The following is a 21912-nucleotide window of genomic DNA, read 5'->3' as shown; positions in this document are numbered from 1 at the left end:
ATTTGATGACATGGCCTTCTGTCATGGGAAGCTTTATGGCCTACTCTTTGACGGTGTATTCATATTCGATATTCGCATGACTAGAAGGGGTTCGCCGGCGATCACCTGTACCTATATGTTGAGCACCAGCAAAGTACACAACAGGATAAGCCAGGAGGATCCAATATCAGCTACATTGTCAAGCACAATGACAAGCTATTGGTGGCCGTAAGGGCCCGATGGTCACTAGAGCATAAGCATGTTTTCAAGGTGTTTGAGCCCATTAACACCGATAGTATAGGGAACAAGCATACATGGACAGAAGTGACGACATTGGACGACCATTCCTTGTTCTTGGGTGACATGCGCTCCAAGCTAGCACACGTGGCGGCATAGAGAGAAACCACATCTATTACAGCTATATCCGCTTAAGAAGAAATGGTGACTACATCTGCCATGATCTACCAGGGACAAAATGTGACAATGGCGACCATTTGTATCGCGCATGGAAGACCAAAAAATCAGTAATCCACATGGGATAACTTCAGTTGGATACTACGTGGCTGGTAGCCATCACGCTCTCACGTGCCTTCTCCCTCCAGATTTCTCGCGGACCAATGTTTGCAATATGTAATGATCTTACATAGCTATAAAGGGGTGCTTGCTGCCCTTGACCCTTTTGGTTCATTTATATGCTTTTCTTTTTGATTGTTCTAGATGATGTATGCATGATTTATGAGGTGGATCAGTGAGCTGCCTTGCTCGTATCCGGCGGGCTCGGTGGGCCACCCAGCCGATATTTATGTCGGAGAACTGCTCTCCCGGCTCGTCTAATGCCATCGAAAGAGTGGAGAAAATGGTGAAAGAGGAGATAGGGAGCGGTGGAGTGGTGCAATTCTTGCCCAGCGTCAGGCCTCGTTTAAATAGAAGGCGGACAGGAGGAGCTTGCCCGGCGTTGCGTTTAATGCCGGCCCATTCGTTAACAGACGTGTGGTCGGTGTAGGTTTCTCGGCCTCCACGCGGGTTTGATGGAGGCCTTTGAATGCGACGAGGAGGTGTGTTCAGCCGGACCTGCAGCAGGCGGCGCCCTCGGCCGACGCGTCACTTCAATGGCGGAGGCAGTGAGAGGTCGCATCCGCCCTGAGCAGTCTTCAATGTAGAGTGGCGCGCTTTAAGCGGCTTGAATGCGTGCAGCTGGATGACAGGTGGGAAGCACGCACGGGTAGTGAAGGGGTTTTGGATGGGCCAGGGCAGTCAAAAGCGGGCATGACAGCGGTCCGCACTCCCGCAAACCTCGCCCACGTTTGTCTCCGGTTTGCGGGAGAAATTGCGTTCAGACCGCTCCGCGGATCGATACGGGCCCGCGTTGGATGACTTTCGCGGCCCGCGTTGGATGACTTTCGCGGTCCGGACATCACGCCTGTGCACATCGCTATTTGTTTCAGGAATAATTATGACGAGAGGACCCGATTAATGAATGTACTTAGGTTTTTAAACTACTGCAATGATCCATAACTACCCTATTGAGCCTTTTTACTGCAATGTGAAATCGATTATAAAGTTGAAACTTCGTCTGCTGATGCATCATAAGCCTTCTCCATGGCTACGTTTTTTTCTCTTTCTTGTAATACTTACAGTCGATGCATGCAATATATCCACGAGATCTCAATACGTACAGCTTTTTTTTTCTATATATTGACCGCATGTAAATCTGAGACATATGCATGGGAAATCGCGCGCTGATAGGTGGTCTGTTTGTACACTTAATTGTCTAGGGAAAATGTGTTGATATTTGCCGCTGATAGGTGGGCAACCATGTGAGGCCGGTATAAGTTGGATGCAAGTATGCAACTTTGATGACTGGCCATGTAAAGGCGCAAAAGTTCACTAAAAGAAAATAAGTTTAATTGTCTCGTTGGGCTAAAAAAGCAACACTTCTCAATTTTCTATAAATTGTAGTGAGCGTGGTTGTCCTTTGTCAGGATCACACCTCGACGAAGAAACCATATGAAAGCCGGTATTATCTCTTTTTGTATGAATTGCAGGCAAAGTCGAGATCGAACTTGAAAGCCACCTCTGTGTAGAATCTGCATCACGCCACTGTGCATGGATAAGATCTGTGCTGGAATATTCAATACTTCCTATGTATCAAAATAGAAGACGCTTTTTGATATTATCACAATGTCAAAAAGCGTCTTATATTTTAATACGGAGGGTGTACCTAATTTGTTTGGGAACGCGTATACATTCAGTTCATAAAAAATATAGTCATGGCTGCCTACATCGATCGGTATATAGATACATACTAGCTAGATGGTGGCATGGGCATGCTAGACCAACTCAAGAATTGGACTTTTAAACAGAACCAAATATTCACCCGAGGTTTTTTTTTTCCTACATGGATTTGCTCAGTCAGCAGTGAGATGGAATGCTTGGGGAGCTGGGAATAATGCAACATGTGCATGGACAGTTGTACACCGGCCGCCGCCTTATTAGGTACGTAATTGGACGAGGAAGTAAGATCAAGAGCCATAGACAGGCCAGTATGGAACTCCACCTGACTATATATATGTAGTAAAAGGGAATCCTTGGAAACCCAGCCGAAAATTGCATGCCCTACCTCGCTTCTAATTACCAGCAGTTTTATTGCTTGCCAGCTGATAATGGAGTTCTACTATCACATCCTACTCGCTCTCGTCCCCCTCCTGTACCTGCTTATAAGATGGTTCCGCCGTCATCGTGGCCTGCGGCTCCCGCCGGGCCCATGGCAACTCCCCGTCATCGGTAGCCTCCACCACCTCGGCGGCGACCTTCCACACCGCACGATACGCGATCTCTCACGCCGCCATGGGCCTGTGATGTTCCTCAAGCTGGGAGGGATCCCGGTTGTTGTCGCCTCTTCCCGCGAGGCTGCTGAGGATGTGATGAGGACCAACGACGCCGTGCTTGCGTCCAGGCCGCAGACGCCGACGGTGAAGCTCCTCACCAAGCAAGGGCACGACATCGTGCTAGCCAAAAACGGCGAACATTGGCGGCAGCTCCGCAAGATCTGCGTGCACGAGCTTCTGAGCGCCAGGCGCGTCCAGTCCTTCCGGCCCATCCGTGAGCAGGAGGCCATGCGGCTCGTCCAGGCGGTGGCCGCCTCGTCGGCGGCCTCGGACTCCGACAGTGTGAACCTCGACAAACTGCTCGCCGCACATGTGAACGATGTGATTGTGCGGGCCGTCGTGGGCGACGGCGAGGTCGATGACCGGGAAACTTTGTTGCGACTCATCGCCAAGGCCATCGAGTTGGTAGGAAGCTTTCGCCTGGCTGACATATTTCCGTCGTCACGCATAGCACGTGCCCTCAGCTCCAGGGCTATGCATAGGGTTGAGGTCTATGTGGACGAGATATTTACATTCATGGATGGTATCATAAGTCAACACATGGACAGAAGAAGCTCGATGCCCCATCAGAATCAGCATCCGGATAAGGACCTCATAGATGTTCTCTTGAGGGTTCAAGAGGAAAACAGCCTTCGGCTCCCTATTTCCAAGGGTACAATCAAGGGCGTTCTTTTCGTAAGTTAATAGTACATGCATTCATCTTTATTTTATCTAGTAGCATCAACATATATGCTGTAGTATTAATTAACATTCATTTGCTAGCTCGTTCCTTATGAAAATGTTTCTTATTACTGTCTCCTTTCTCGTGTAAAGGGATCAAATTAAAATTCTCAGCAACCAAAGGTAGGCTTGAGTGGATGACACGAGTTTCATGGCCTCAAAACTGCCCAATGAAATAATCCCCACATTTTCGATGACCCCCGAAGCAATAAGTGCATCACGCTCTCTCTAATTGGATTCACATGGTGCATACATGCATGAATGGCCTCTAATTCGCCCTCCCTCATCTCCACGAATGAAATGTGTCGTGGGACTCAACACATTTTATTCGAATGAGACTCGAAGTGGGGGGACTAATTGGAAATCTAATTTTTTTTTCTAGATAGGGCCTTTAAACCGGAAGATTATAGGCTTTTTACAAACAGAAGTTGTTGCAATCAAATTTGCTCCTTCTCTCTTCTTCATGAAGTTCTTAATATTTGCTAGCTTACTAACTATATGGCAATTATTTGAATGCACACAGGATCTTTTATCCGCGGGGAGTGAAACGGCGACATCGGTGCTTTGCTGGGCCATGGCAGAGCTGATGAGGAACCCGGCCATCATGTCCAGGGCGCAGTCTGAGGTAAGAGAGGCCTTCGTGGGACAAATGAAAGTAACTGAGGAGGGCCTGGGAAAACTGAGCTATTTGCAGTGTGTCATCAAAGAGACGTTGAGGCTGCACACTCCTGGACCATTTGGGCTGCCAAGAGAGAGCCAAGAAGCATGCCGTGTCATGGGATATGATGTGCCTAAGGGGACAATGGTGCTTGTGAATGCATGGGCAATATCCAGGGACCCAGAGTACTGGGACGAGCCAGAAATGTTCAAACCAGAGAGGTTTGTGACCGACATGAGAGATTTCAAAGGGCGTGACTACGAGTTCACGCCGTTTGGTGCTGGACGACGAATCTGCCCTGGAATGTTGTTTGGCGTTGCAAGTATCGATCTAGCTCTCGCACATCTCCTCTTCTATTTTGACTGGAATCTCATGGAGGGCAAGACACCTAGTGAATTGGATATGACTGAAACTATGGGAATCACCGCAGGGAGGAAAGAGGAACTTTGGCTAAAACCAACACTACAGGCTTCTTTTGATTCAGTGAACTAGAAGCAAAGAAAATGTCCATTGTAAATAATTGGGAGCGACAACTTCCGTTGTATTTTTCTTCTGAACTTGATGTGTGATATGAATATGATACAATAATAGTTAAGTTTATTTCTCCAATGATAAACATATTATACGCTTTGTGTGTGTGCGTGTGCGCCGTGCGCGTGCGTGCAAAATTGTAATTTGTATGAACAACCTTAAATTTAAAGTGAAACCTATTTTATTTCATATATTTTCTTGTGAGAGTGTTACATTTTATGGAGTTTCCTTAGAGAACTTATCCGGATTTTTTTGGGGGGGGGGGGGGGGGGGGGGGGGGGGAGGGGGCAGGGGGGGAGGCCATTAGCTAGGTAGGCTGAAGAGCCCAGTAGTTTAGGTCCGCCTCTTTTTCTTTTCTTTCTTTAATTTTCTTTTTCTTTTGTTTAGTCCTTCTGTTGCCTTTATTTTAAATAGCAAACTAGTTTTATAAAATAAGAAACTTGGTCCAATATTAGTGATGCAAATATATTCACTGACGCAAAAAGGTTTGGTGGGCATTTGAATTCATTAGAATTTTGCATAAATGCAAATGGATTACTTGGGCTGTTTTTGTTACTGTTTTTGGATGTTAGGGTAAATTTGGTTATTTTAGTAATCTTGTTTCCTTAACCATAAATATCTAGGAATTATTTGCAAAAATATGAACTATTTAGTTTTGCAGTTTGAAGAAGTAATAATTCGACTTGCATTTCAAATCTGAATTTGACTTTGGATTTTTATTAAGTGATAATTAGCTTAGAAAGGCATGGTGTCATGGCATCATTAGGGGGAGGTTAGTGTAGCATCACTTTGGGGTGTTACACCCCCCAACAAGCCATGATGAACGCACCGGTGGGTAGAACCTCAGCACCGGCAGCCCCGATCGTGCCTAGCGTCGGTGGGACGATAATGACAGACGTGGGGCTCGCAACCTCACATATCCCGGCATCCGGCCAACGGTCTTCATGGTGTGAGCAGCACCGGTGCCTTCCCCGTCATACATTACTCTTAGGCCTTCCTCAACGCCCTTAGATCCGGTCCACCTGGCTTCTTCACTCCTGGAGCCTGTACCTCGGGGCTCATGGGCGTAACAATGACTTAGCCCACCATCACAACGGAGGTGATGAACTTCCTCAGCACAACCATACCAAGAATGATCTTGCAGGAAGGGCGTTGGAGGCCGTCCGAGTGTCCATGCTGACCACACAGTTGCAACTACAGCAGGGCACACTTGAGGCCGCCATACGAGAAGCACGATGGCGAGAAACAATGAAAAACTTGCGGCGCCACCACTACTAGGGATAAACCTAGCAGCAGTGCCAGTTTTAGGTCTAGCAGTAGCGCGGGGACCGCGCTACTGCTATGGCGCTACAGCTAAAGGATAGCAGTAGCGTAGGTTTACTCGCGCTACTGATATACCTACTTAGCCGTAGTGCTTTTGGAGGAATGCGCTACTGGTAGTTACTAGTAGCGCGTCTTCATACACGCGCTACTACTATTATTATGTATTTTATTTCTTTTTTATTTTATGCCGTATTTATACATCATTATATAAGTTTTCATACAATAATAATTTAGAGATTGTTTTTACATCATAATGAGTTATTACATCACTAGGTGAAAGAACCCTGGATTAGTTTCAAGTGGATGGATCCAAAGTGATCAAGTCATCATGACTTGATCACTTTGGATCCATCCACTTGAAACTAATCCGTGGTTCTTTCACCCAATGATATAATAACTCATCATCATCATCATCATCATCATCTTCATCATAATGCATGATTGTCATATAACAACTCCTCATCATCATCATTTTCGCACATAATAACAACTTCTCATCATCATAGTCATAATCAACACTAACTAACTGTTCTTAATACCTAGGACCTACTCCTCTCTCGTAGGTAAAATACCATAAAAGAGATAAACCGGTCCATCTCCATAATGAAGAATGGAGATAAACCTATCTTCAACTTGTGGCTTGCGCACATTCATGTTGTCTCCAATTAGTTATGTGTGCGCATTCATCACTTTGCTCCAGTCTTTGATTTTGAGCCTTCCATCATTTGAGGAAATCGAGTATGTAGTATAGTAAGCCTTCGAAGGAGTTGGTCGTAAGTTAACCATATGCATACAACCTTCGGTAAACAACATGTAAGGCACAACCTCCTTCGGGAGCCTCTATTGAAAAACGTAATAGTAACATATATAGTTAGCAATGTAGTTTATATACTGAAGAAGAATGTATGCAATAAAGTTACCATCATTAACAAAATCTTACCAAGTTTTTGGCAATTAAGTTACCATCATGCAATTTATGGACTAGCGGCATGTATCCAGTAAAATTTGGGAGGATAGAATGATTCGTTTTAAAGACCTCAACATCATCTATGATGAGACAAGATAACCTTTCTCCTCACAATTAATCTCGGAATCATAGCTGTAGTATGTCTTGCCTACAGCCTTCCGAGTATTCTTGGAAGATAAGAAATAAGCTGAAAATTATACTTCCTCCATTTACTTATACAAGGCCACTATGGAATATACGTTTTGCATTTATACAAGGCCACCAACAATTATTGAGGAAATAATTAATGATATTTTCTCATACTAGCAACCTGTTTAATACTTGCATGCATGCCATCATAATGACACTAGCACTACTAGGGAAAACCTTATACACAGAACTTTAGCAGTAGCGCTTGTTAAAAAAGCGCGCTACTGCTACAAAGCAGTAGCGCGTGCAGAATAAGCGCGCTGCAGATACAAATATAGCAGTAGCGCGTCTCATTGTAAAAGCGCTACTACTAAAATTCCCACCACTAAGCCGATAGGCTACACATAGTAGTAGCGGTCTTCCAGAAACCGCGCTACCGCTAATATTGTTGTAGCAGCGCGTCTAGGTGTAAGGCGCTACTGCTAACGAAAAGAAAAGTAAATGAAAAACAAATAGAAAAGTAATTGAAAATGAAAGAAATAGAAAAAGGAGAAAGGAAAAAAATGTAAAGAAAAATAAATGAAAAAGGGAAAAAAGGAGGAAGGCATAGCAGTAGCGCGTTTACTATAACGCGCTATAGCTAACTTAGCTATAGCGTGTTTTCAGTAACGCGCTACCGTTATATTTCACTTAACCAGCGGTTTCCCTCCCCCGGCCACCACTTCTCCCCCAAATCCCTCGCCCCACATCGCCGCCGTCTCTCCAATTCGCCGTCGCCCCACTTCGCCGCCGTCTCCTGCCGGCATCGATGCCCGCAACCTCACCATCTCCCCTCGAGGCCGCCCTCATCCTCACCGCCGCCACCCGAGGCCGCCCTCAGCCTCACCGCCGCCGCCCTCGACCTCACCACCGCCCGAGCCCGCCCAGGACTGCCGCTTCCCGAGCCCTCCCCGCCCTCCCCGCCCCTGCCTCCGTCGCCGAGCACCTCCCCACCACCGTCTCTCCCCTCTCTGTAAGGCCCCCACCCCTCCCCCACCCCTCCTCTCTCTGCATTTTAGAGCAAAAATTAGTTTAGAGCAAAAGTTAGTTTATAGCAAAAAAATTAGTTTAGAGCAAAAGATGTTAAGTAGTAGATGTTAGAGCAAAAATTAGTTTAGAGCAAAAAATTTGGTTTATAGCAAAAGTTAGTTAGGGCAGTAGGGTTTAATTAGGGTTTTTGTTTTCATAGATGTTTTTTAAAAGAAAAAAATGAAGAAAATGTTGTAGCAGTGCTGCTAGTAGTATATAGTGATACTAGTAGATGTTAATTAGGTTAGGGCAGTAGTGGTACTAGTAGATGTTATTTAGATGTTTTTTAGTTAGGGCAGTAGGGTTTTGCTAGGTTAATTAGGTTAGTAGTGCTGCTAGTTGTAGTTGTACAGTAGGTTAATTAGGTGAAGTTAAATGAATAAACTAAATGAATGAAATTAGTAGTTAACTGAATTTTTTTCTTTCATCATTATAGAGCACTAAAGTTAACTGAATTTTGTTCTATTAGTAGTTAATTTTTTTCTTCTACACTTAGTTTTTGAATTAGCTTGTGAATTTTGGACATGTATATTTGGACATGTGGTTGCTCGTGTATATTTGGACATGTGTTGCGGTGTCGAAGATGGTTATTTGAACACTGTTTTCAGGGAATGAAGCCGAGTGGCCTATGTTTTGCCGGAATGTTGATTCATTTGCGTTCCGGCAAATTTCAGCTGCTCGATTTGTCCACTTTTTAGCAAAGGTCATGCCGAAATTTCCCGTGAATTTCGGCATGACTTGTGCTACAAACTAGGACATATCGAGTGCCCGGGATTTGCCGCACCGGGAAGGAGTCAACGTTCCTGCAAAACATAGGCCTTTTTTATATCATTATTCATTTTATTAGGTCTAGAATTAATTGACTAGATTTAATCATAGGAAACATGGCTAGCAACGATGAAGGACAGGGTTCTGTTGATTGCGACGACGTCTACCTGGCGGTAGACGAATTTTTGAGGGAAGCCGACGATCAACGGATGTTGTTGCTAGGCCCACCTGTCGCATCGGGGACTGATACCGACATGCAAACCGGCGATGAGACTGACAGTGGCGCCGACACTAGAGGAGCCGGTCTAGAACCGAAAGCAAAGAGGCCACAACGCCCAAACCAGCTCATGACTACTAGACTGGTGGTCACGGATATGGACGATGGCATTTTTGAGCCAATAGCGCCCGAGGAAGTGCGATCGTGCTACGACAATCAAATAGGCTGCATTGTATGGACAACCGCCACCATCAACGATGAGAAACTACAGAAGATAGATAATATGAGGCCCTCCCTCCTAAAGAAGCTGCACCCGATATTCTTATTCCCGGGCCGGAATGAAAAGGATTATAAATATCCAGATAAGGACCCAGCAATGAAGAAGATAAACAAACACGCCATGACCAAGTTTAGCGACGCATTGGCCGCATGGAAAGCAAGGGTGAAACGTTGGATCGTCAACAAAAAGGAACCCTATTCCGGGATTGTAAAGGATAATCCGATAATCACGGTAGAGCACTTTGAAATATTCAAGGCATCTTGCGAGGCCGAAGCTGCCAAAAAAAAGTCGAAGTACATGAAGGGGCTTCAACAGAGGAACATGGGGTGCCACCACCTCGGAAGCCGTGGTTACGGCGGGAAGAGGTCCATATGGGCCAAGGAGGACGCGAAATGCGAGAGTCTGGGCATCCCATACCCCTTGGCGGACTTCACCGTCCCGCAGGAGCATGACGTCCTCAGGGCACGACACCATTGGGACTCAGTCAAGAAGGTTTTCGAGACGGACCCGGTCACGACGGAGTTCATGAGACTGCTGGTAATTTTAGTTTCTCATCAATTCGACTGCACATTAGTCATATTTGTAAACGATCCTTGTTCCTTTTGCAGAGAGAGCAGCACAGGATTGCGGCCGAAAGCGACTCGCCGTCTGAGGCGTTGGCGAGGCCCAAGTGGGACACTCCATTCAACCGGGCATTGAACATATTGAAAGGACTCCCAGTGGAGACTCGGCCGTCCTATGGACGCGTGCACGGTGTCGGAGATGGCGCCACATGGAAGAAGTACTACCGTGAGACCACGGAGGAGAGAAAGGAAAGACGGAGGTTAACTGAAGAAAACATCGACAAGAAGGTTGAGATTGCGGTTGAGAAAAAATCATCTGAGACAGTCGCAACAGCGGTAGCTGCCGCAAAACAGGTGGTTGCAGATATGTCTACTGTCTTGGTTCCGGCCGTTTTCAATTGAAGCAGACAAAATCCAGAAAAAAATGCAGCAGACTTTCCCCTTGCTGACTACTTCGGGAGCAACTCGACTAGCGTTGCACCAGCACCTGCACCTGCACCTGCTCCTGCTCCCCCACCGGCTCCGGCACCGAACGTGCTCAGCGGTGCTTCGTCTTTGGCTGAGCTCGACGCCCTGCTATCTCTTGAGCACTGCGTTGGTTTTCCCTTGAAGAGGAAAGGGTGATGCAGCAAAGTAGCGTAAGTATTTCCCTCAGTTTTTGAGAACCAAGGTATCAATCCAGTAGGAGGCTACGCACGAGTCCCTTGCACCTACACAAAACAAATAAATCCTCGCAACCAACGCGATAACGGGTTCTCACTCCCTACACGGCCACTTACGAGAGTGAGATCTGATAGATATGATAGGATAATATTTTTGGTATTTTTGTGATAAAGATGCAAAGTAAAATAAAAGCAAAGTAAAAAAGCAAAGGAAATAACTGAGTAATGGAAGATTAATATGATGAAGATAGACCGGGGGCCATAGGTTTCACTAGTGGCTTCTCTCGAGAGCATAACTATTTTACGGTGGGTGAACAAATTACTGTTGAGCAATTGACAGAATTGAGCATAGTTATGAGAATATCTAGGTATGATCATGTATATAGGCATCACGTCCGAGACAAGTAGACCGACTCCTGCCTGCATCTACTACTATTACTCCACTCATCGACCGCTATCCAGCATGCATCTAGAGTATTAAGTTCATAAAAACAGAGTAACGCCTTAAGCAAGATGACATGATGTAGAGGGATAAATTCATGCAATATGATAAAACCCCATCTTGTTATCCTTGATGGCAACAATACAATACGTGCCTTGCTGCCCCGAATATCACTGGGAAAGGACACCGCAAGATTGAACCCAAAGCTAAGCACTTCTCCCATTGCAAGAAAGATCAATCTAGTAGGCCAAACCAAACTGATAATTCGAAGAGACTTGCAAAGATAACCAATCATACATAAAATAATTCAGAGAAGATTCAAATATTGTTGATAGATAAACTTGATCATAAACCCACAATTCATCGGTCTCAACAAACACACCGCAAAAGAAGATTACATCGAATAGATCTCCACGAGAGAGGGGGAGAACATTGTATTGAGATCCAAAAAGAGAGAAGAAGCCATCTAGCTAATAATTATGGACCCGAAGGTCTGAGGTAAACTACTCACACTTCATCGGAGGGGCTATGGTGTTGATGTAGAAGCCCTCCGTGATCGATGCCCCCTCCGGCGGAGCTCCGGAACAGGCCCCAAGATGGGATCTCGTGGGTACAGAAGGTTGCGGCGGTGGAATTAGGTTTTCGGCTCCGTATCTGATCGTTTGGGGGTACGTAGGTATATATAGGAGGAAGGAGTACGTCGGTGGAGCAACAGGGGGCCCACGAGGGTGGAGGGCGCGCCCTGGGGGGTAGGCGCGCCCCCTACCTCGTGGCCTCCTCCTTTATTTCTTGACGTAGGGTCCAAGTCTCCTGGATCTTGTTCGTTCTGAAAATCACGTTCCCGAAGGTTTCATTCCGTTTGGACTCCGTTTGATATTCCTTTTCTGTGAAACTCTGAAATAGGCAAAAACCAGCAATTCTGAGCTGGGCCTCCGGTTAATAAGTTAGTCCCAAAAATAATATAAAAGTGAATAATAAAGCCCAATAATGTCCAAAACAGTAGATAATATAGCATGGAGCAATCGAAAGTTATAGATACGTTGGAGACGTATCAAGCATCCCCAAGCTTAATTCCTGCTCGTCCTCGAGTAGGTAAATGATAAAAACAGAATTTTTGATGCTGAGTGCTACTTGGCATAATTTCAATGTAATTCTTCTTAATTGTGGTATGAATATTCAGATCCGAAAGATTCAAGACAAAAGTTTAATATTTACATAAAAATAATAATACTTCAAGCATACTAACAAACCAATTATTTCTTCTCAAAATAACATGGCCAAAGAAAGTTATCCCTACAAAATCATATAGTCTGGCTATGCTCTATCTTCACCACACAAAATATTTAAATCATGCACAACCCGGATGACAAGCCAAGCAATTGTTTCATACTTTTGACATTCTCAAACTTTTTCAATCTTCACGCAATACATGAGCATGAGCCATGGACATAGCACTATATGTGGAATAGAATGGTGGTTGTGGAGAAGACAAACTGGGAGAAGATAGTCTCACATCAACTAGGCGTATCAACGGGCTATGGAGATGCCCATCAATAGTTATCAATGTGAGTGAGTAGGGATTGCCATGCAACGGATGCACTAGAGCTATAAGAATATGAAAGCTCAAGAAAAGAAACTAAGTGGGTGTGCATCCAACTCGCTTGCTCACGAAGACCTAGGGCATTTTGAGGAAGCCCGTCATTGGAATATACAAGCCAAGTTCTATAATGAACAATTCCCACTAGTATATGAACGTGACAAAATTGGAGACTCTCTATCATGAAGATCATGGTGCTACTTTGCAGCAAGAGTGTGGTAAAAGGATAGTAACATTGTCCCTTCTCTCTTTTTCTCTCATTTTTTTCTCTTTTTTTATTTGGGCCTTTTCTTCTTTTTTTATGGCCTCCTTTTTTTTATTTTATTTTTTTCGTCCGGAGTCTCATCCTGACTTGTGGGGGAGTCATAGTCTCCATCATCCTTTAACTCACTTGGGACAATGCTCTAAAAAATGAAGATCATCACACCTCTATTTTCTTACAACTCAACAATTACAACTCGATACTTTGAACAAAATATGACTCTATATGAATGCCTCCGGCGGTGTACCGGGATATGCAATGAATCAAGAGTGACATGTATGAAAGAATTATGAACGGTGGCTTTGCCACAAATACGATGTCAACTACATGATCATGCAAGGCAATATGACAATGATGGAGCGTGTCATAATAAACGGAACAGTGGAAAGTTGCATGGAAATATATCTCGGAATGCCTATGGAAATGCCATGATAGGTAGGTATGGTGGCTGTTTTGAGGAAGGTTTATGGTGGGTGTATGATACCGGCGAAAAGTGCGTGGTATTAGAGAGGCTAGCAATGGTGGAAGGAGGAAAAGTGCGTATAATCCATGGACTCAACATTAGTCATAAAGAACTCATATACTTATTGCAAAAATCTACAAGTTATCAAAGCAAAGTATTACGCGCATGCTTCTAGGGGGATAGATTGGTAGGAAAAGACCATCGCTCGTCCCCGACCGCCACTCATAAGGAAGACAATCAATAAATAAATTATGCTCCGACTTCATCACATAACGGTTCACCATACGTGTATGCTACAGGAATCACAAACTTTAACTCAAGTATCTCTAAAATTCACAACTACTCAATTAGCATGACTCTAATATCACCATCTTTATATCTCAAAACAATTATCAGGCATCAAACTTTTCTTAGTATTCAACACACTCATAAGAAAGTTTTTACTACTCTTCAATACCAAGCATATTAGGATTATTTAAGCAAATTACCATGCAAAGACTCTCAAAATAATCTAAGTGAAGCATGAGAGATCAATAGTTTCTATAAAACAAATCCACCACCGTGCTCTAAAAGATATAAGTGAAGCACTAGAGCAAAACTATATAACTCAAAAGATATAAGCGAAGCACATAGAGTATTCTAACAAATTCCAAATCATGTATGGCTCTCTCAAAAGGTGTGTACAGCAAGGATGATTGTGGTAAACTAAAAAGCAAAGACTCAAATCATACAAGACGCTCCAAGCAAAACACATATCACGTGGTGAATAAAAATATAGCTCGAAGTAAAATTACAGATGGAAGTAGACGAAAGAGGGGATGCCTTCCGGGGCATCCCCAAGCTTTGGCTTTTTGGTGTACTTAGATTATCTTGGGGGTGCCATGGGCATCCCCAAGCTTAGGCTCTTGCCACTCCTTGTTCCATAATCCATCTAATCTTTCACCCAAAACTCGAAAACTTCACAACACAAAACTCAACAGAAAATCTCGCGAGCTCCGTTAGCGAAAGAAAACAAAAGACCAATTCAAGGTACTGTAATGAACTCATTATTTATTTATATTGGTGTTAAACCTACTGTATTCCAACTTCTCTATGGTTTATAAACTATTTTACTAGCCATAGATTCATCAAAATAAGCAAACAACACAGGAAAAACAGAATCTGTCAAAAACAGAACAGTCTGTAGTAATCTGTAACTAACACAAACTTCTGGAACTCCAAAAAATCAGCCAAAATAGGACGATCTAGAAAATTTGTCTATTGATGAGCAGCAATTGGAATCAGTATTTTATCACGTTCTGGTGATTTTTAACAATTATTTTCATGAACAGAAAGTTTCTAGAAATTACAGCAAGATCAAATAACTATCATCCAAGAAGATCCTATAGGTTTAATTTGGCACAAACACTAATTAAAACATAAAAACACATATAACCAGATGCTAGAACAAATATTTATTCCTAAATAGAAGCAAAAAGCAAAAAAACTAAAAACAAAATTGGGTTGCCTCCCAACAAAAGCAAGGATAGATCTAGGTATTGCCATCTTTGGTAGGCAATCCATAAGTGGCTCTCATGATAGATTCATATGGTAATTTTATTTTATTCCTAGGGAAGTGTTCCATGCCTTTCTTTAATGGAAATTGGAAACTAATATTCCCTTCCTTCATATCAATAATTGCACCAATCGTTCTAAGGAAAGGTCTACCAAGAATAATAGGACATGAATGATTACAATCTATATCAAGAACAATAAAATCTACGGGCACATAGTTCCTATTTGCAACAATAATAACATCATTAATTCTTCCCATAGGTTTCTTAATAGTGGAATCCGCAAGGTGCAAGTTTAGAGAGCAATCATCAAAATCACGGAAATCTAGCAAATCGCACAAAGTTTTGGGAATAGTGGAAACACTAGCACCCAAATCACATAAAGCATAGAACTCATGATCCATAATCTTAATTTTAATAGTAGGTTCCCACTCATCATAAAGTTTTCTAGGAATAGAAACTTCCAACTCAAGTTTTTCTTCATAAGATTGCATCAAAGCATCAACGATATGTTTGGTAAAAGCTTTATTTTGACTATAAGCATGAGGAGAATTTAGCATGGATTGCAACAAGGAAATACAATCTATCAAAGAGAAATTATCATAATTAAATTCCTTGAAATCCAAAATAGTGGGTTTATTAACATCTAATGTTTTGATTTCTTCAATCCCACTTTTATCAATTTTAGCATCAAGATCTAAAAACTCCGAATTTTTGGAACACCTTCTAGGTAAAGGTGGATCATATTCAGTCTCATCATTATCAAGATTCATATTGCAAAACAAGCATTTACTAGGAGACACATCAATAACATTTAGATCTTCATCTTTATTTTCATAGAAATTTGAAGAACACGCTTTCATAAGGCAATCTTTCTTAGCACGCATCCTAGCGGTTCTTTCTTTGCACTCATGAATGGAAATTCTCATGGCTTTGAGAGACTCATTGATATCATGCTTAGGAGTAATAAATCTAAGTTTTAAAGAATCAATATCAAGAGAAATTCTATCAACGTTCCTAGCCAATTCATCAACTTTAAGCAATTTCTCTTCAAGCAAAGCATTGAAATTCTTTTGTGAATTCATAAACTCTTTAACACTAGTCTCAAATTCAGAGGGCATCTTATTAAAATTTCCATAAGAGTTGCTGTAGGAATTACCATAATTATTAGAGGAATTACTAGGATAAGGCCTAGGATTAAAGTTTCCTCTATACGCGTTGTTACCAAAATTGTTCCTACCAACAAAATTCACATCCATAGATTCATTATTATTCTCAATCAAAGTAGACAAAGGCATATCATTAGGATCAGAAGAAACACTCTTAGTAACAAATAATTTCATAAGTTTATCCATCTTTTCACTCAAAACATTAATTTTTTCTATCGCATGCACTTTTTTATTAGTAGATCTTTCAGTGTGCCATTGAGAATAATTAACCATAATATTATCTAGGAGTTTAGTAGCTTCTCCTAAAGTGATTTCCATAAAAGTGCCTCCCGCGGCCGAATCTAAAAGATTTCTAGAAGCAAAATTCAATCCGGCATAAATTTTTTGTATAATCATCCACAAATTCAAACCATGAGTACGGCAATTACGTATCATTAATTTCATCCTCTCCCAAGCTTGTGCAACATGTTCATGATCAAGTTGCTTAAAATTCATAATATCATTTCAAAGAGAGATGATCTTAGCGGGAGGAAAATACTTAGAGATAAAAGCATCTTTGCACTTATTCCATGAATCAATACTATTTTTAGGCAAAGACAAAAACCAAGCTTTAGCACGATCTCTAAGCGAAAAGGGAAATAGCTTCAGTTTAATAATATCATTGTCCACATCCTTCTTCTTTTGCATATCACACAAATCAACGAAGCTATTTAGATGAGTAGCGGCAACTTCACTAGGAAGGCCGGCGAATTGATCTTTCATGACAAGATTCAGCAAAGCAGCATTGATTTCACAAGATTCAGTATTGGTAAGAGGAGCAATCGGAGTGCTAAGGAAATCATTATTGTTGGTATTGGTAAAGTCACATAATTTGGTATTATCTTGAGCCATCATGACAAACAAGCAATCCAACACACGAGCAAACAAAAAGCAAGCGAAAAAGAGGCAAACGGAAAAGAGAGGGCGAATAAAACGGCAAGGGTGAAGTTGGGGAGAGGAAAACGAGAGGCAAATGGCAAATAATGTAATGCGGGAGATAAGGGTTTGTGATGGGTACTTGGTATGTTGACTTTTGCGTAGACCTCCCCGGCAACGGCGCCAGAAATCCTTCTTGCTACCTCTTAAGCACTGCGTTGGTTTTCCCTTGAAGAGGAAAAGGTGATGCAGCAAAGTAGCGTAAGTATTTCCCTCAGTTTTTGAGATCCAAGGTATCAATCCAGTAGGGGGCTACGCGCGATTCCCTCGCACCTACACAAAACAAATAAATACTCGCAACCAACACGATAAGGGGTTGTCAATCCCTACACGGCCACTTATGAGAGTGAGATCTGATAGATATGATAGGATAATATTTTTGGTATTTTTGTGATAAAGATGCAAAGTAAAATAAAAGAAAAGTAAAAAGAAAAGGAAATAACTGAGTAATGGAAGATTAATATGATGAAGATAGACCCGGGGGCCATAGGTTTCACTAGTGGCTTCTCTCGAGAGCATAAGTATTTTACGGTGGGTGAAGAAATTACTGTTGAGCAATTGACAAAATTGAGCATAGTTATGAGAATATCTAGGTATGATCATGTATATAGGCATCACGTCCGAGACAAGTAGACCGACTCCTGCCTGCATCTACTACTATTACTCCACTCATCGACCACTATCCAGCATGCATCTAGAGTATTAAGTTCATAAAAACAGAGTAACGCCTTAAGCAAGATGACATGATGTAGATGGATAAATTCATGCAATATGATAAAAACCCCATCTTGTTATCCTCGATGGCAACAATACAATACGTGCCTTGCTGCCCCTACTGTCACTGGGAAAGGACACCGCAAGATTGAACCCAAAGCTAAGCACTTCTCCCATTGCAAGAAAGATCAATCTAGTAGGCCAAACCAAACTGATAATTCGAAGAGACTTGCAAAGATAACCAATCATACATAAAAGAATTCAGAGAAGATTCAAATATTGTTCATAGATAAACTTGATCATAAACCCACAATTCATCGGTCTCAACAAACACACCGCAAAAGAAGATTACATCGAATAGATCTCCACGAGAGAGGGGGAGAACATTGTATTGAGATCCAAAAAGAGAGAAGAAGCCATCGAGCTAATAACTATGGACCCGAAGGTCTGAGGTAAACTACTCACACTTCATCGGAGGGGCTATGGTGTTGATGTAGAAGCCCTCCGTGATCGATGCCCCCTCCGGCGGAGCTCCGGAACAGGCCCCAAGATGGGATCTCGTGGGTACAGAAGGTTGCGGTGGTGGAATTAGGTTTTTGGCTCCGTATCTGATCGTTTGGGGGTACATAGGTATATATAGGAGGAAGGAGTACGTCGGTGGAGCAGCAGGGGGCCTACGGGGGTGGAGGGCGCGCCCTGGGGGGGGGGGGGAGTAGGCGCGCCCCCTACCTCGTGGCCTCCTCCTTTATTTCTTGATGTAGGGTCCAAGTCTCCTGGATCTTATTCATTCTGAAAATCACGTTCCCGAAGGTTTCATTCCGTTTGGACTCCGTTTGATATTCCTTTTCTGCGAAACTCCGAAATAGGCAAAAAACAACAATTCTGGGCTGGGCCTCCGGTTAATAAGTTAGTCCCAACAATAATATAAAAGTGAATAATAAAGCCCAATAATGTCCAAAACAGTAGATAATATAGCATGGAGCAATAAAAAATTATAGATACGTTGGAGACGTATCACGCCCTCACGGTATCTGTCACACCGGCCCTCTTCAATAAATGTATAATCTCTCGTTTCCGTTGCCTTTCAGATGTCTCACGTCGCAGCATGTCTTTGAAGGCCGACGTAACCCCATGCACCATATTGTACACCATCGGCGACCTGAAGGTGGACGTGGGGAAGGCGACGATAATGAAGCCGAAGGAACCATTGTTCCACGGCCGGCCGATCCCCCCGGACATTTTCAAGGTTTCCGTGGCCAGGGTCAAACCGGGTGAAAGAACATGCGGTGCCCCCATGTTTGGTTTTGGTAATTGATGACAATCTCTATGGACTAATGGTTGCCTTGAGTTATATTTGAAGGATTTGTCCATAGGCATTTCTTGAAGTTCATGTGTTGGTTTCAAGGAGTTTATGTGGTGACCAAGGTGTTATGAAGAAATTATCCAAAGATTGGTCATGTGAGAGTTGAGCTTATTGCAAGCATGTCTTGGAGAAGAAGATTGTGTGATCATTCATGTATATCTTCAAGACATCATCCAAATGAAGAGAGTTGAAAAGATTCATGGTTGATCTAGACTAAGTCAAGAGTGAATCAACTTGATCAACTCACAAGGCGTAGAAGATGTACCGAGAGGGATCAAGCGATCCCAGGGTGTGGTAAGCATTGTCAATTACGCTTTGTGTACTAACCCATGATCTTTGTGAGAGTTCTTTGTGGGGTTAGGTTGCGGTGTGCAAGTTCAAGTGAAGCATCATGAAGAGATCAAATGCTTGAAGCTTGCCGTCCATTGTGGTGACAATGAACTTGTGAAGATGTGCGGGAGAGTGGCTCACCCATAGTGGAGTATGGGGGAGCAATCAACTAGTCTTCATCGAGCCAACGCAACCAAGAAAGGTGGTCCAACTTGAGGGAGTCAAGATCGTCATCATCTAGCTCAAGTGGACCATGTGCAAGGCAAAGGTTTGCCCTTGATAGGTTTTCTATTTTACCGGTCTCATGATGGTAGTTGGGAGACCGGGTTATAGGATCGATTGCCGTACTATCAAGGGGGGCTCTCGATGAGTAGCTTGATCGTATCATTCGTAGAGAGCTCAAACCATTGCATCCTTGCATCATCTTTCTTGGTTCTTGTTTGGTTTTTCTCTTTGTAAGTTCTGGAGCTTATGGTCATCTTGATGACAAGCTCGAGTTCATCGAAAACGGAGTTCACTCGCATCTTCTATGATGTTTTCGATGTTGGAAGGTTATGCCGGTTCTTCTCGGTTGGAGGTTTCACTCCTCGCTGTTTTGATGCTACTCGTTGTCTTGTATCCAACAAGCTTGAGTTTGCTCAATTCGGAGCTCATATGCAGAAGTTATGGCAGTTTTGGTCCCAGCGGTAGTACCGCGGGCTGGAGCGGTAGTACCGCTTGGGTGCTACAAGCGCTAGTACCGCTCTAGAGCGGTAGTACCGCTCCAGAGCGGTAGTACCACTGGTAGCCCCCAGCCGTAGTACCGCTGCGGTCTCGTGCTAGTACCGCCTCGATTCGAGGGGTCTTTTTTCGTGTCGAGTTTTACGGTACTAGCCGCGGCAGTGGGGGCGTAGTACTGCTCGTATGCGGTAGTACCGCCCTGACCACCGCGGTAGTACCGCTCTGGCCCCAGCGGCAGTACCGCGAGGGGGGGGAGCGGTAGTACCGCTGGCCAAGCGGTAGTACCGCTCTTTGCGGGGCTGGTGTGGGGGGTAACGGTTGGATTGTTCCCCCCACTATATAAGGAGGTCTTCTTCCCCAATGAACCTTATCTTTTTAGCTCGTGTTCTTCCCCCATTGTTGACCTTCTTCGAGCTTGCTAACTCTCAATCCCTCCATGGATTCTTGCTAGTTTTTGAGGGAACAGAGAGAGGAGATCTAGATCCAAATTTCCACCAATCACTTTCTCCTCTATGTGAGGGGAACCCCTTGGATCTAGATCTTGGAGTTCCTGGTGTTCTCCTTCTTGTTCTTCCTCTCTTTTTCCTCCTTAGCATTAGTTGCTTCGGTGGGATTTGAGAGAGAAGGACTTGGGCACTCCGTGTGCCCTTGCCATTGCATTTGGTGCATCGGTTTGAGTTCTCCACGGTGATACGTGGAAGTTACAAGTTGAGAAGTTTATTACTCTTGGGTGCTTGGTGCCCTTGAGCTTGTTCCTCTTGGGTGCTTGGGCGCCCTAGACGGTTGGTGGTGTTCGGAGCTCAATCATTGTGGTGTAAAGCTCCGGGCAAGCGTCGGGGTCTCCAATTAGGTTGTGGAGATCGCCCCGAGCAATTTGACGGGTTCCGGTGAACGCCCCCAAGGGTTGCCAAAGTGTACGGGTTCGGTGACCGCCCCCAAGGGTTGCCATTTGTACGGGTTCGGTGACCGCCCTCAAGGGTCCCTTAGTGGAATCACGGCATCTTGCATTGTGCGAGGGCGTGAGGAGATTACGGTGGCCCTAGTGGCTTCTTGGGGAGCATTGTGCCTCCACACCGCTCCAAACGGAGATTAGCATCCACAAGGGTGTGAACTTCGGGATACATCGTCGTCTCCGCGTGCCTCGGTTATCTCTTACCCGAACCCTTTACTTATGCACTTTACTTTGTGATAGCCATATTGTTTCTTGTCATATATCTTGCTATCACTTAGTAGTTTTTCTTGCTTCACATAAGTTGTTGGTGCACATAGGTGAGCCTAGTTGTTGTAGGTTTTGTGCTTGACAAATTAACCTCTAGGTTTATTCCGCATTTGTTCAAGCCTCAACCGTAATTATTTTAAAGCGCCTATTCACCCCCTCTAGGCAACATCCACGATCTTTCACCGGGCCACAAGAATTTGGCTCCTTTGGTACTAGGGGGATGACGAAGACACCCCGCGGTGGCTTGCTGATTGCAATGGGTGGGTCCTGTTGTGGCCAAAGAATCTGCTTTGTCTGGAGGCGGCCGGGAGCACACCCATGATACGTCTCCAACATATCTATAATTTTTGAT

The 21912-nt window shown here is 43.7% G+C and overlaps 1 protein-coding gene across 1 annotated transcript; it reads left to right on the top strand.

Moving 5' to 3' along the window:
- The first annotated feature begins 2642 nt into the window (after positions 1–2642).
- LOC123048432 (desmethyl-deoxy-podophyllotoxin synthase-like) lies at positions 2643–4737 on the top strand. The gene is made up of 2 exons (XM_044471534.1): positions 2643–3542; positions 4111–4737. Exons 1-2 carry the CDS (start codon positions 2643–2645, stop codon positions 4735–4737), a joined length of 1527 nt encoding a protein of 508 aa, XP_044327469.1.
- The last annotated feature ends 17175 nt before the right edge of the window (positions 4738–21912 follow it).

This window comes from Triticum aestivum, chromosome 2D, assembly GCF_018294505.1.
Source record: "Triticum aestivum cultivar Chinese Spring chromosome 2D, IWGSC CS RefSeq v2.1, whole genome shotgun sequence".
In the NCBI taxonomy this organism is placed as follows: Eukaryota; Viridiplantae; Streptophyta; class Magnoliopsida; order Poales; family Poaceae; genus Triticum; species Triticum aestivum.
Note: the sequence above shows the minus strand (reverse complement) of the source record. Positions and strands in the feature narration are given on the sequence as shown.